This window comes from Coenobita brevimanus, chromosome 13 (genome assembly GCF_032717465.1).
Source record: "Coenobita brevimanus isolate Jiangsu-jjx chromosome 13, ASM3271746v2, whole genome shotgun sequence".
NCBI classification, from domain to species: Eukaryota; Metazoa; Arthropoda; class Malacostraca; order Decapoda; family Coenobitidae; genus Coenobita; species Coenobita brevimanus.
Genome location: NC_136966.1, coordinates 58225630 through 58241478, shown reverse-complemented (window position 1 = coordinate 58241478; position 15849 = coordinate 58225630). Strand labels below are relative to the sequence as shown.

The following is a 15849-nucleotide window of genomic DNA, read 5'->3' as shown; positions in this document are numbered from 1 at the left end:
TCATCATCTGTACCTCCTTTCCCACCCTAGGGCAGGGTGAGGAGTAGCAGCGTCCAAACAGCCAAAGTCTGCCCAGTTCAATGGACCACTCTTCCATTCACTCATCATTCAAGCCCACAGAATCCTGGCTCCACACACTTAAGTACAATATCTCATCATCATCATCATCATCATCTAATCCTGTGTTGCCCCATGAGGGGTGTAGGAGCCCAAGGCTAGGCAAATTGGTCTGAACATTTAAAATGAGAGTGACCAGCCTCACTCCTCCCTGACTGGCATTACATGAGCAATAAACCCCAACCACCTCCTGGATATAAACCTGCACTGGCTCAATCCAACTGGAGTGCCTCAAGTACCCATTAAACCACTAGGCGCCATAATTTGGTTATGTGGTTACCACCCAGCACAGTAATTGGTTTCCTGGTGAACAGGAAACCATTTGCCTTGTCACTCAGTGTACAGTCACCCACAGGCAGAAGGAAGAGGAAAGAATGAAGGAAAGAAAGACAGAAGAAGGAGTGTAGAGTCACCTGCAGGCATAAGGAAGAGGAAAAAAAGAAGGAAAGAAAGACAGAAGAGGATGGAAGGGATGCAGAAAGGAAGAGAGGAAAGAACAGTCACCCAAGAGCAGCACTTCATTGAGTGAGTGAATGGTGAGTGCCCCCACCTACCACCATACAGTATCTGAATGCATTAACTGATGGCTGAAGAATCACACTATCGTGACCATGAAATAAGATACAAAAACCCACACTGGCAGACGAAAAAAGATGTGTTCCAAACAGTTTCGGCAACAGCTGTCGCCCTCTTCAGTGGATCTACAGACCAAGAGTGGTACATACAAATGCTGAGAAGCTGCTTATATGCAGGGTGAGGACACGTTTTCCCAACCACACCTGATGTGACCTCATCTGACTCTCCCTCAACTCTGTCCATGACCTGAGTGAGGGATTACAAGGGGCGGCAAGGACCTTGCCACTAATCCTCTCATCACTGGATCTATCCTATGCATTAATTGATGCCAGTGAGTATTCCAAGTTTAAGACTTCTCAATGGGAAGGAAAACTGTTTTAACTTCGTTCTTATGGTACCAAAAATCCCTCCCAAGTTAAAAATATATGCCAGCTGTAGCATATTTATTAACACTGTCCTAGCGTACAAACTACAGTTCTTTCATTTTAACATGCCCTACATTTTCATACTTTTGTAACTTAATTTACATTGTTCAATGGCAGAAAAAGACAATGCTATGGCTCTACACAAGTTTCATATCACTTCTTCACGACCAGAATCATTCCAGTGTAGCACCCGTCTGGCAGCAAACTCTCATCCCTTTTCTGTCCAACTCTCTAATGCAAGAGTTAACCGTTACTCCCAGTCTTTCATTTATGCAACAGGTCAGCTCTGGAACTGTCTCCCTCTATCTGTATTTCCTGCTGCCTATGATCTCCAGTCTTTCAAACGCAGTGTGTCCAGGCATCTCAAAATGATCGGATCTTGAATTTGGCTCTCTATTGTATTTTGTTTTTCTCTTGGAGGGAACTGTTACTGCGGGCTCATGGTCTTTGGTTCCTTCTTCCTCGCATAAAAAAAAAAAAAAAAAAAAAAATCAAGGTAGGAGAGATGTCAATTTTAGGCAGTTAAGTTATATATACATATATACAGTATATATATATATCCATCATCCAATCCTACATTGCCCCATGAGGAGCGTAGGAGCCCAGGGCTAGGCAGTGGGTCCCTACATTTAAGATGAGAGTGACCAGCCTCACACATCCCTGAGTGGCATTACATGAGCAATCAACCCCAACCATCCCTTGGATATAAACCTTCAACGGCTCAATCCAATTGGAGTGCAATATATATATAAATATAAGTTCCCAGTCCTCACCTTAAGATCACCAGAGAGGTTTGCACCGGCCACAATGCCAGTGACGGCTGTAAAGAACACACCAAACACACTGAAGAAACTTTGTTGTACACCCTCAAACAAGCGGTAGTCAGGCCCCAGGTTCAGGTTTAGTACTTCACCTGCAGGGAGAGAGAGAAGATTTTGATTATTCACTGCAATCATCATCATCAGAGAGAGAAGATTTTGATTATTCACTGCAATCATCATCATCAGAGAGAGAAGATTTTGATTATTCACTGCAATCATCATCATCATGACAATTATTTTTTCACACCTAAGGGTGGTGTGAAGTAGTGTAATGGTAAATAAATAAATAAATAATGAGATAGAGAGAGAGAGAGAGAGAGAGAGAGAGAATCATGAGATGTCAACAAATAACAATGACTTTCCACACAACCAACACAACATGAAGGATTCTTACTTTTGACACCAGTGAATCCTCTGGCCATCCTCTCATGGTCGTCAAGGGGGCCAATTATCACACCCACCACAAAGTCTATCTGGGATCCAATTAGCAGGAACAGCAGGGCCATTTGTACCTGAAATGTGCAAGCTTTGTTATGTAACTGTTTAACATTTATCAAATTAAGTGTGTGTGTGTGTGTGTGTGTGTGTGTGTGTGTGTGTGTGTGTGTGTGTGTGTGTGTGTGTGTGTGTGTGTGTGTGTGTGTGTGTGTGTGTGTGTGTGTGTGTGTGTGTGTGTGTGTGTGTGTGTGTGTGTGTGTGTGTGTGTGTGTGTGTGTGTGTGTGTGTGTGTGTGTGTGTGTGTGTGTGTGTGTGTGTGTGTGTGTGTGTGTGTGTGTGTGTGTGTGTGTGTGTGTGTGTGTGTGTGTGTGTGTGTGTGTGTGTGTGTGTGTGTGTGTGTGTGTGTGTGTGTGTGTGTGTGTGTGTGTGTGTGTGTGTGTGTGTGTGTGTGTGTGTGTGTGTGTGTGTGTGTGTGTGTGTGTGTGTGTGTGTGTGTGTGTGTGTGTGTGTGTGTGTGTGTGTGTGTGTGTGTGTGTGTGTGTGTGTGTGTGTGTGTGTGTGTGTGTGTGTGTGTGTGTGTGTGTGTGTGTGTGTGTGTGTGTGTGTGTGTGTGTGTGTGTGTGTGTGTGTGTGTGTGTGTGTGTGTGTGTGTGTGTGTGTGTGTGTGTGTGTGTGTGTGTGTGTGTGTGTGTGTGTGTGTGTGTGTGTGTGTGTGTGTGTGTGTGTGTGTGTGTGTGTGTGTGTGTGTGTGTGTGTGTGTGTGTGTGTGTGTGTGTGTGTGTGTGTGTGTGTGTGTGTGTGTGTACAATACCCACTTCTGTTCGAAAAAAACACTGTCAGATGTATACATACAGTACCATTTCTGTGCAAAATACCCATTCTCAAACATATGCCTTACCCACTGAGTATGGCAATATACACTGTTGATATACTCCTGCTCCTTGACTGTTTCATTCAACTACATAAAGATCTTGCTTTGAATGTGTTACTGACGCATATATCTTGCTCTTAAAAAACTCCTATGCTTAAGAAAATAGCTTAGTAATAACACAGAAGTACAAAGGAGAGCAAATAAAAACAAACCTAATGGTACTTTTAGAGCAGTTTGATACAAAGAAGACTATGACTATGATATTTAATTCTGAACTGAGAGTAAAGACAGAAAAGCAAGAAGACTCCTCTCACCCATGAAACCCTCCTGCCAAAACTGGACAAAAAAAGCAACAGACCACCATGGGGCATTTAAAAAGAAAAAAAAAATGCCATGGGAATTTCAAAGTGATAAAATGAATATGCCTCACCCTGCCTTCCCTTTTCATTCTGCCTTTCCTTACCTTACCTGTTTTTCCTGTCTCACACTGCTTCCCCTGTTTCTTTTGCATTCCACTTTCTTCTACTCTCTGTCTTGTCTTTCCTTTGTGTCCCTATTCCCCTCCCCTGCCAGTCTCTACTATCCCTGCTTTACCCTGCCGCTGCCCCTACCCCACACGTACCCTTGTAACCCAGTCCATGCCCACAATGGCGAGACCCAGTACACCGATCAGCGTCACCGTGCCGACAATACGAGTGTCGTTCACAGCACCATCCACAATCTTAGCACCATCGAAGTAGTAGTACATCAGATCCTGTGGGGAACAAGGCAAACTATCATCATCATCATCACTGCCGGTCACTATCATCATCATCATCATCATCATAAATAACAGTTTTGTACAGAATTAGCAATATAAGACCCTGGAGAAAATATCATCAAACAACTTTTTAATATATTGAAATAACAGATGCAGAACTGGTAAACTGACCTGACATTAACGGATAACCAATGGCATCTGCCTCCAAAACCCAGCCAACAATACTGAACACTTTTCTTTTTTATAACTCAACTCTGAGGAACTGATTCTCCAATGTCCAGCAGTCATACTTGCCAAACATCATCACCACTTCAGCACTGATACCCATCATCCATACTAAATACATGCTAGGGCTGCCTCATTCAGGACTGGTGTGATGGTACTGGCAAGGGTGGTTTTACAAGTCTGAGTCTTGTGAAAAATCACTAAAGTCTGTATTAACAAAATTAAAATAATCAAACTGTTACCTGCCTCAGCCTGGGATGGAACTCACATCCTTTGGGATAACAGACTGTATCTCTAGCCACTTACCTGGTAACCATTATCTCATCTGACCCACAGTACCCAGCTACAATGTCATTCTACAACTGCCAAGAAACACTGCATAACTATAGTATAGTGTGTCATCCTATGGTGCTGGAAAGGACACTATCATGATGTGGCACTGATATACTCACTCTGCTCTGCTGCCTGGTATACATATGCCCCTAAACTCTCACTTTCTCCCAAAAGAGGGATACTGGACTACAGGAATAGCCAATATAAGCCTATGGCCCACTGGGTTTGTTTCATATGAGCCCAAGGCTACTACTACTACTACTGCTTCTGCTATTACAGAGGAAGAAGAATGCAGAATCTTCCCAGGCCTTTTGTTCTTTCAATTAAAACTTAAGTCATGAGAGGCTGACCTGTAAAGAATCGCAGAAACCAATGATGTATGTAGCTGAGGCGATGGAGTTGGCCAGTGTGAACATGAGACCTATGGAGCCTCCAAACTCCGGCCCCAGGGAGCGTGAGATCATGTAGTACACACCACCTGTAACACAAAATGGAACTCTCTCAGCTTAGGGATAATGGAGGATAAGAAACTAACAAGAAGAGTGTATATGAGTGGTGTGGATAGAAGGGGAAGACCAAGGATAAGATGGAAAGAAATACAAGTGAGGGTAGTGAAAGTTGGGGAAAGGGCAGCTTGACAGCAGATGACAGGGCAACATGGAGAAAAAAAAGTGTGTGTAAAGAATGTATAGAGACATTAATGAGTTATTCTTCCATTGAGATAATCAGAACATGCAGCAAAATTAAGACTATCTCCATTATTCATCTTTCTAACTGACAAAATTTGCCTCTGCTGAAAACTAAAAATGGATTTAGTCTGAATAAATTGCATTGTGCGTCCACACCAGCAGAAGAGCTAACACATTCAGTACAGTGATGGCTTTCATACTTTGTAATTGCTACTTCCAGATAACTTCAATCAAAGTGAGAATATAGCTCAGAGAGACAGGGTTACGTGAGATCAATCTTATTCCTCTAAGTAACAGGCATTCTTTTAATCAAAACATACGGTAACTGTCTAGCACTACCCAGTATTAAATATAAAACCCATAATCACAAATAAGTTTATGGGGAATGAATGGTCCTTCCCAACAAAAATAAGGTTATCTTAGTCACTTAGTGAGTAAAAGTGAATGAGTTATGGCTCAATAATATTAATAAGAGTAATATATAATAATAATGAATAAATTAATATGGGTGTGTGTGACGTACCAGCCTGTATCCTGCCATTGGTGGCCACTGCAGACATGGAGAGTGCAGTGAGCGTGGTTACAATGTTACCCAGCAGCACCGTCAACAGCGCCAACACTGTAATGTACACAGTATTAAAACATTGTCCACAAATCGGAAAACACACACACACACACACACACACCTAGCCACATGTCACCAGGTGACTACTTCCTTTTCGTCAAAGTGAAAACATTTGCCCTCAATTCAAATACAGTAAGTTAACTATTCTCTGCATAAAAAAATCTATACCAGAATAGAGACTGTCACTTGTATCAGCAAAGTTCTTTGAAATGATCGGTACTGGTGCAATGTATTAACAAAGCCAACTAAATATGTAACCAGTGGCAAGTCAGTAGATGAACATTATATTGTGCCTGTATAAAACAATAACATTACGTTTGTTTAAAAAGTACCCATCAGTTATGGGTTCTGACTGGAAAAGAGAGAGAGAGAGAGAGAGAAAGAGAGAGAGAGATACTTACAAATTCCTGACTGTCCCACCATCCATGACACCCTGAGGAACATGATGACACCCCAGATGTTGAGGAGACATCGCATCTAGCAACACAAGACAAGGTAAGGTTAATTAGATAGCTTAAGTTAATTACGTGTCAAGTGGGGTTGGTGGAGGATTAGTGCCTCTCCCTGTAAAACAATTAACTCTAAGCCCTTGGCCACCCCGTTTGGGATACATGGCGTCTGGCAATGAATGAATGAAGTTAATTACGTTGGGTTACTTTGAGGTTTGGCTTACTTTGCTTTGGTTAAGTTGCGTAAGGTTAAACTAGGTAAAGTTAGGTTAAATTGGGTGGTCGTATTTAAGGCTAAGCTGCAGAGATGGATAAAAAAAAAAAAAAAAAAAAAAAAAAAAAAAATACTGTCATATTACCAATTACCTCTCAAATGTTTTAACAGTAGGTAGTTATCTAGAATGTATATATTCAAAATGTATGAGTAAAGCAAGAAAAATAATTATGCGAACTTTGGAGGATGAAGTGCATGAAAGGGTACAGCAGGGAAGGAAGGTTGTTGGTTCACTGAAAGCAGTGATGAGAAATAGGGAGGTGAGTATGGAAGTTAAGAAGTCACTGCATGATAGTAATGTGATCCCTACCCTGACGTATGGAAGCGAGGCGTGGACCTTGCAAGAGGGGAACAAGTCAAGAGTGAGAGCAGTGGAAATGAGTTACCTGAGAGGAGCATGTGGAGTGACATGGAGGGACAGGTTGACGAATGACGAAGTGAAGGAACGTTGTGGGGTGGATATGGATGAGAAATACACTGAGGTGGTTTGGGCATGTGGAGAGAATGGAGAATGAACGACTGACTAAGAGGGTGTATGTAGGCGAGGTGGAGGGAGGGAGAGGGAGGGGTAGACCGAGGTTGAGGTGGAGGGATGGAGTTGAGTGGTATATGAGGGAGGGGGGGAGTGAGTTGGGGGGAGGGTAGTCAAATGGTGGGTGACAGAGCGACTTGGAGGCGTTTTGTCTGCGGCCACCCTTTGCGGGATTAGGGCGTCGGGCTATAGATAGATAGATAGAATAGTTAAACAAAGAAAACGGCATCTACCGAAAACTGAAGGGCAAACTTACATAAACTCCCTCGAGCCATCCGAACTTGATAACTTTGCCACGAAGCTTGGTAGTGTCCGCCTCTGGGTCCGCACTGGAGTGGCGCTGTGGGCATAGAGTCGATCAGTCAGTCTAATTCTTTTTATTCCAGTACACACACACACACACAAAGGCATCATCATCATCATCAAATCCAAACCTTAAGAGCCACATCCGGTTCCTGCACAATTAACCATAAGACCACCACAATTCTCGTCGGTTAAGGATGTTCCCTAACACCTTTTCCTGAGCGATTGATTTTGTTTTTATACCTTGTCGTCCTTTACTGTTACTTAAATTATTCAAATATCACCATACTTGGCACAAAATAAACCAGAAAGGATGAGGTGTTAGTAAGCTTCCAATTGCAAACACTCGCAATTAACAAAACACCAACGTTTTATATCAATATCACTTAATTACCTTCCAAGACAAGTAATTAAGATCTTTATCAGTAACTTGACGAGTAGGCTATATTTATGTAATTTTTCACAGCTTATATGTAATAGTTCTTTTTACTTCCGGACCATCCCTACTTATCTTGGAAGGGGTAACTTCAACGGATATTTCTCACAGGAATATCTTTTCTTTTACATATTAATTCATAAAAGAAAAAGTCAGGTTATGTTTGTAAATTACTGAGTATGGAAAAAACAAGTTCTTTGCTGTGGTGTGGTTCAACTGTTTTGTTAGAGAGAGAGAGAGAGAGAGAGAGAGAGAGAGAGAGAGAGAGAGAGAGAGAGAGAGAGAGAGAGAGAGAGAGAGAGAGAGAGAGAGAGAGAGAGAGAGAGAGAGAGAGAGAGAGAGAGAGGAGTAATGAGATGAAGCGTGGGAGAAGGACATAAGAGGAGAGGAAAGAGGGTGACATGACGGGTGGGAGGAAGGGAGAAAGGGAGGAGGGTGGGTGTGGTGGCGTACAGTAAGCTATATTTAGAGCGAGGGAGAGAGAGAGAGGGGGTGGAGAAAAAGTGAGGGAGTGGTAAATAAAATAAATAAATAAATAAATAAATGGATGAAAGCAGGAACGTAAAGGCAATGTACTGTATGTGTAGATGGACATTGATCTGACAGACTGATAGACAGACAGATAGATAGATAAATAGAGAGAGAGAGAGAGAGAGAGAGGAGGGGGAGGGGGTCAAGAAAACTGGAATTAATGGCAAAGGTTGCAATGAAGGAAAGGATGCAGGTTGGGGGAGGGGAGGGGAGGGGAGGGGAGGGGAGGGGAGGGGAGGGGAGGTGAAGGGAGCATGGAAACACGAGAGGAGAAAAGAGGAGAGAGAGAAAAGATAGAGAGAGAAAAGGAGAAGCAAGAAAGAGAAAAATGAAAGCTGATACACAAAGAGAAAGGGGAAAAAGGCAGAGAAAAAAGAGATGTGGAGAAAGGATAAGGAGAATGAGAAAGAAAGAGGAGAAAATGGAGAAATGAGAAGAGAAGAGGATGATGATGATGATGATGATGATGATGAGGAGGAGGAGGAGGAGGAGGAGGAAAATAAGAGGATGGGGGATGAGGGGGGAAGGACATGGAAATGGAGAGTGTCGACAGGAAGGGGTGCGGGAGGAAGGGGAAAAAAAAAATGAAGGAAGGAAGAGGAAAGGGAGGGGGAACGGAATAGCGTGAGTAGGAGGGGAGGGAGAAAGGGAGGAGGAGGAGGAGGGGGGAGGGAAAGGGGAGCGAGGAGGAGGGAGGGAGAGAGGGAAGGAATGAAAACAATAAGAAAAGAAGAAATAATGAGTTTTGTTTTTCCTTGCTCTCCCAAACAATTTTCACCAGAGTTAAGGACAATATACTCCATCAGCTAAAAATAAATATATAAATAAATCCAGGAAGGGCTAATTAACAGGAAAATATAAACGAAAAGGCAAAAAGTAAGACAAACTTCAATATTCAAATAAAAAGTTAAAAAATATTCTCCAGCAGGTAACGCACGCACACACACACACACACACTACAGCGGAGAGAGAGGGAGAGAAAGAGAGAGAGAGAGAGAGAGAGACGTGGGCAGCTAAGAAGCCAGCATAAAAAGGTAAATTTGTCGGCATTAGAGCAACAATGAGGGTAAAACAGGGCAGGAAGTGGAGTGACGGGGCTTGAGACGGCGGAAATTGCTGAGATGCGGGTAGGCGAGACAAAAGTAACATTCTGAGGGCTTGAGCGGTAATATTATAGGGTTATTTACGAATATTTGGCGATATTCTGGTGCCTAGGGTAATATCTGGGTGGCTGAGATGAAGACAAGATTAGCACTGATGTGGATGAAGAGATTAGCAGAGATGTGGACAGCAGAGAAGGGGGTAATACTCGAGGCTTTGCGTAATATTTCAGAGTGACGTAATATTCAGGGGTCTACAGCAATATTTTGGACATAGGTAATATCGTGGAGGTTATGGATTCAAGTCGAACTAAGGTGATGGGTTTACAAGTTCCCGCCAAAATTTCCCAGAGGAAGACGAGACAGGACGATAATATTTTGGCTTTTTTTTTTTTTTTTTGGGGGGGGGGGGGGGGGAGAGGGGGAATTTCTGGTGTGATATTTTGAGTTAGATTTCAATATTCTAGTTATTTTGGGATCCAGATTGGCAATTTGGGCGTTGTATTCAGGGCAGGGAGTGGGGTGACGGAACTTACCTCCCACGACCGTCCCAAGATGAAGGCGAGATGAGCACAAATGCGGGCAGGAGGAAGAGGCCGTGTTATGTGGGTCCGGGGTTATATTATGGCGTACACTGTTATATTATGAGTATAACTCATTTTTTTTTTATGTTTTAGGGCGCTGTGTATATGCTAACCTCTATATTTTAAGAAAGAAAAACTGTATGAACGTGGGGCTGGTATGGCAATGGGACTCCCTCTGCTTTCAATCACTGTGAACGAATTTTTAAATGGAAAATATTGGCTTAAGTACCAACTATTTAAAACATTTTTAAAAATCGTTTATGCGTACTTTCTTCTTAGAAAAAGACCATACATTTTTTTTACCATTAAAAAAAAATAAAACACTGGTATTCACTATGACAACAGTAGTCCTTCCCCCTCCTCTCTCTCCTAATCATGTCTGCTGCTACTGAGACTACAGTTATACAGTACACACACAAAGCTAAATACTCCGACGAAAACTTTATTCCTCTGAGGGAGGCCAATCATTCCCAAGGGGAGATTAAAAACTCCTTACAACAGAATGCCATACCTTTAAAGCATGAAAACTATAATCACTCTCAACTTACATTCTTTTACTTTTAGCAGAGTATGATACGTGGTCCCTCTATATCTACAAAAACAACTATTCAACAATCTACCAGTCGAACACCTGTATCTATATCAATCCGTCTATCTATCTACCTATCGTGGACCATAATTTCAAAACAACTTCAGTAACTTCCAAGAGAAACTAGAGACAAGAGGAGAAAAGTGTACGATGCGGAAAAATAAACAAAAACGAAACTGGTGAAAATTATCGAAAAAAAAAAAGAAAAATGTAAGCAATAATGAGTACAAGACAAAATGGGTCAATAGATAAGAGAAAATAAAAAAATAAAAGATGCATAAAAAAAAAAGTGTTAGATGAGAAAATGCAGTACTGTAAGTGGAAGCCGTTGACCCCCGCCATTAACATTTTCCCGCCAAGTCCGTGTTTGTGGTGGAAGCGACGTCAACACCCGCAGGACAATCAACCAATATTTACTTATTTTGGAGGCCTAGGAGACATTAGCGCACCGGCCGTAATGAGAGAGAGAGAGAGAGAGAGAGAGAGAGAGAGAGAGAGAGAGAGAGAGAGAGAGAGAGGGACCAGGAACGGAAGCAAAAATAAAGGCGGGAAAAAGAATGTGCTCTTTAACTTCAACAGGAAATGAGGTTCAGGAATGGGCGAGAGAACAGGATGCAGGAAAGGAAGGAGGGGAAGGGAAAGCGACAGGCAGAGCATAAATACAGTATATAAATAAATGAAGAGAGACAGGAATACAGGAAAATATACAGACGCTCATAGTTATAAATGTGGAATAAGTTGAAAAAAGAAAGGAAGGAATGGAATGAGTTTGCAAGCAAATGAAGAAAAAGGGGAGAGAAGGAATATTTTATGATTAAAGATAAGAACTGAAGGAGAATGGATGAAAGGAATCTAAAAACAGAGAGAGAGAGAGAGAGAGAGAGAGAGAGAGAGAGAGACCACAGACACACAAGACAGACAAACAGACAAGCAGCCTTTCAAACCATGGCCTTAATGTGTGTGTGGTAGTGGTGGATGGGGCGGTAGTGGATGTAGTGGTGGAAGTGGTACTGGTGGATGTTGTGTGGCAGATGTGGATGTAGTGGTGGTAAAAACTATCGTGGTGAGGCAGCCACCCGCTCTCTCCTACGTGCGTTATTTGAATCTCACTGTTTCATCAAATTTTTCAAACCTTCCAGATAAATAGCTGCAATAACAGTACAATATCCGTGTAGCAAATAAGAGTACACAATTCCTTCCATGTCAAAAAACGTGGTATGAATATGGTGAGCTTGATGGAGGAGCTTTTGACGGATTAATAAAGCTAGTGTCAATTCCTGGAAGCGGTCTTTTGGTAGGCGACATATCCTGAAATCCAAGTGTCATCCCGTGTTGGTCTTGGGTATAAAAGTAGGATATGATGCGCGTCGATCAATCAGGCAGGTGCAAGGAAACGTAAGAAGGTCATTTTTGTAACTGGCGACGTGAGGTTAATGGAATGAATGTATCACTCAATCCTTCCCTTGCTACGGTGCACTGTCGCGATTTATTTAGTTATTTATTATTATTATTATTATTATTTGCGATCTATGGCACTGACTGATGAATGGAAAACAACTCATTACAAAACTGATCTTAACTTCATGATCACCCCTCGCCTCTCACCCAGATTTTCGTCCTTTGGCAACTTATTTCGTATACCTCAGAGGCAAAAAAATATCACACCACGACTCTACATCCTTTCCACAGCACTTCCTCATGACTAGCCTCAAAATCTAGCGTTAATCTGTTGTTACAATTCGGCAATCCAGACGCAGAGATGGCAAATTTAGGCCAAGTTAAAGTAAAAAGGGTATATATAATTTGTAGTATAACGTGTTTAATTAGACAAAAATACCTAAATTCTTCACCTTAATTAATGCCCAGGTGTAGTTGGGTTGGAGGGTCGATTTTACTAGTAACCAAGGAGACTCGTTTCTATCTCACACCTTGCTTGGTTGATGGCCAGGTGTTGTCAGGTTGGAGGCTCGATTTTACTGGTAACCAAGGAGACTCATCCCTACCTAAGTCTCAGCAGATTTCATGCACTCAACACTCCGAATTCAAGCTGTGTGTGTGTGTGGACCAGTTCCGCTAAGTGAAGATGAACTGACTATGGTGGTGGTGGTAGTGGTGGTGGTGGTGGTGGTGGTGGGGTTAACTGAATCGCCGTCAGCAAACTGGGCCGACCATTATTGTGTTTGCCTCCCCCCCCCATCTCCAGCCTCCCTCTCTCTCTCTCTCTCTCTCTCTCAAGACAACCTAGATAGATATGACAGACAGACAGACAGACAGATAGATAAACAGAATTAATGAGATACAGACAGACAGATAGATAGATGGAAATACTGAAATAGAAACAGATTTAGATAGACACAGATAGATAAAGATAAGACTGGAAGATAGATATGGACAGATAGATAGATAGATAGATAGATAGGTTGGCAGACAAAAACTAGACGACAAAACAGGTTCCAATCCCCTTTAGGAGCGCCAAATGAGGTCTTATAGGCTAGAAGTGCTTGAGTGAAATGACTGGCAGTGTGACGTGACCACTACCACACCAGCCACCACAGCTACCACACTTACCACAACTACAATTACCACCGTCACCGCATATACCTCTACAACCACAAATACCACCACCACCACCACACTTACTACCACAACCATAACTATCACCACCATACCACAACAACTCAAATCTCCATCACCACCACACCACTGCAACCACCACCACAACCATCCCTACCACCACCACCACCAAACATACCACATACACCTTTTTGTCTTATTCCATCCGTTGTCTGGTATATGTCCGTTTTGTACGTGATCTTCTTCCGTTTATCTGACCGTTATGTCCGTTATTTTGACCGTTTCTGTTCGTTATATCTTTTTCTCTCTGTTATGACCGCTTTTTATCCGATTTCGTTGTTCTTCTTGTCCTTTTTATCTGTTCTTTTTTTTTCCGTTCTGTCCGTCTCTCCTTTTTCATTTCCATTTTTCCCCGTTTTCTGTTCGTTTTCTATGTTGGAAGGGGGCACTTGGTTAAATATAATAGGGTCATATGTCTCACTTTATTTGTCGTGTCACGTTATTGGAGAAGAATAGGGGTGTATTATTTCATTTAGAGAGAGAGAGAGAGAGAGAGAGAGAGAGAGAGAGAGAGACAGACAGAGACAGAGTGTGTGTGTGTGTGTGTGTGTGTGTGTGTGTGTGTGTGTGTGTGTGTGTGTGTGTGTGTGTGTGTGTGTGTGTGTGTGTGTGTGTGTGTGTGTGTGTGTGTGTGAGGATGTGAACGCGTAAGGATATAATTATGGACTGAGTGTGGATAGATTCTCTCTCTCTCTCTCTCTCTCTCTCTCTCTCTCTCTCTCTCTCTCTCTCTCTCTCTCAACCCAAATCCTAAGCCTTACACTGGACACACACGTGTTCTTTTCAGCACATAAACAAGCGTAACTCAAGTGCCACTCAAGCGTCGTAGTAGTAATAGTTGTAGTAGTAGTAGTATGAACCCCACGCTCATCTGAATGTGAACCCAGTGGACTGCAGGCTAAAACTCCCTCTTCTGTACCCCACCATGATCCTTTAGGGGGATAGGGAGGGAGTTGAGGGACGTTTGTATAACCGGGCAGCTCCACCACCCAGTTATATCAGTGCCACCACGTGAAGGGGTCCCTCTCCTGCATCATTGAAGTGGGGGAAAACTCACCCACTGTTGCAAATAATAATAATAATAATAATAATAATAATAAAGACAACAACACTAATAATAATCCATCCATCCATCCATCATCCAAGTAATAATAATAATAATAATAATAATAATAATAATAATAATCGACAGTTCAATACGCCATTAACCCTTTTCCGGGACACTTACCTTTTTATTATTATCTTTCAAATTTCCTGAAAAAATAATCCAGCCCTACATGACAAGTTATAAGAAAAAACAGAAAACAAACTTACGAAAACACAGAGGAAAATCACATAAGAAAGAAAAATCAAAAACAATAACGAAAACTAGACAAAATCATCCGTATATATAACTGAAAAAACAAAAAACAAAAATTCAACTCAAAAACCTCAACTCGACAAAACTAAATTAGGCAAAGATGAAACCAAACATTTAAAAATAATAATGAAAATAAATAAAATAATAAGAGGTAAAGAGCAGAGCATCCTTGAGAATAACGAAGGAATTTACGGTAGACTCGAAGCACAGCATTACCTTTACCGAGAATAAAGGGTACTCCCCATGTACGGTTGTGTACACGAGTTACCGTACATAATTACCTGCACACACACACACACACACACACACACACACACATACACACAAACATTTATATATACAAACACATAAAACACAAAAAAAAATACAAATAAAATACGTAGGTACAAGTATACAAAAACATTCAGTAAACAAAATGCATACATCGACACACACACACACACACACACACACACATGAATACCCCTCACTCACTCCACACGCCTAACTCTTGCAACACAGTCCCTCCTTCACCAGATCAACAAGGAATCTCTGGGTGCGCAAGGCTGAAGTGGCCACATTTACGCTGTCCACCCACTTTCTCTCTCTCTCTCTCTCATTCTATTTATCTTTCCATATGATCAAACCATCTTATCTATCCATTTATCTATCTACCCAATCTATCTATCTATGTACCTAATCTTTATACTCCCCTCCCCCAATTTTCCCTCTTCCCCTCCCCTCCCCCAGTCTTCCCCCTCCCCCTCCCCTCCCCTCCCCTTCCCCAATTTTCCCTCTCTTCCCCTCCCCTCCCCCAGTCTTCCCCCTCTCCCCCTCCCCTCCCCTTCCCCAATTTTCCCTCTCTTCCCCTCCCCTCCCCCAGTCTTCCCCCTCTCCCCCTCCCCTCCCCTCCCTCCCCCCCGGTCATGTCAACACCCATTCGTTCGGGAAAACCAGGGATGTGAAAGCTTACCTGACTGTACACACACACACACACACACACACACACACACACACACACACAGGAACGTATGGTACAGGGACACACACATATATATTCATCCGTACATCTATACATACACGCACTCACCTACATACATAAACGCACACATACAGAGAAATGCACATTCAGTTCATACGCTCACACAATCTTCTGTTTTAATCTGTTCCGTTTTTCATTCTCTCTCTCTCTCTCTCT

The 15849-nt window shown here is 42.3% G+C and overlaps 1 protein-coding gene across 5 annotated transcripts in view; it reads right to left on the bottom strand.

Annotated features, from left to right (window-relative positions):
- Ncc69 (sodium chloride cotransporter 69) overlaps window positions 1-15849 on the bottom strand; it is a 151001-nt gene that overhangs the window by 27425 nt on the left and 107727 nt on the right. For all 5 annotated transcript variants that reach the window (XM_080283990.1, XM_080283996.1, XM_080283993.1 and 2 more), the window contains exons 2-8: window positions 7392-7475; window positions 6282-6357; window positions 5779-5874; window positions 4917-5044; window positions 3871-4002; window positions 2334-2451; window positions 1892-2031 (exon numbers count right to left, since the gene is read on the bottom strand). In XM_080283990.1, the coding sequence (XP_080140116.1) occupies window positions 1892-2031; window positions 2334-2451; window positions 3871-4002; window positions 4917-5044; window positions 5779-5874; window positions 6282-6357; window positions 7392-7475 (774 nt within the window). The remainder of the gene's footprint in view (window positions 1-1891; window positions 2032-2333; window positions 2452-3870; window positions 4003-4916; window positions 5045-5778; window positions 5875-6281; window positions 6358-7391; window positions 7476-15849) is intronic.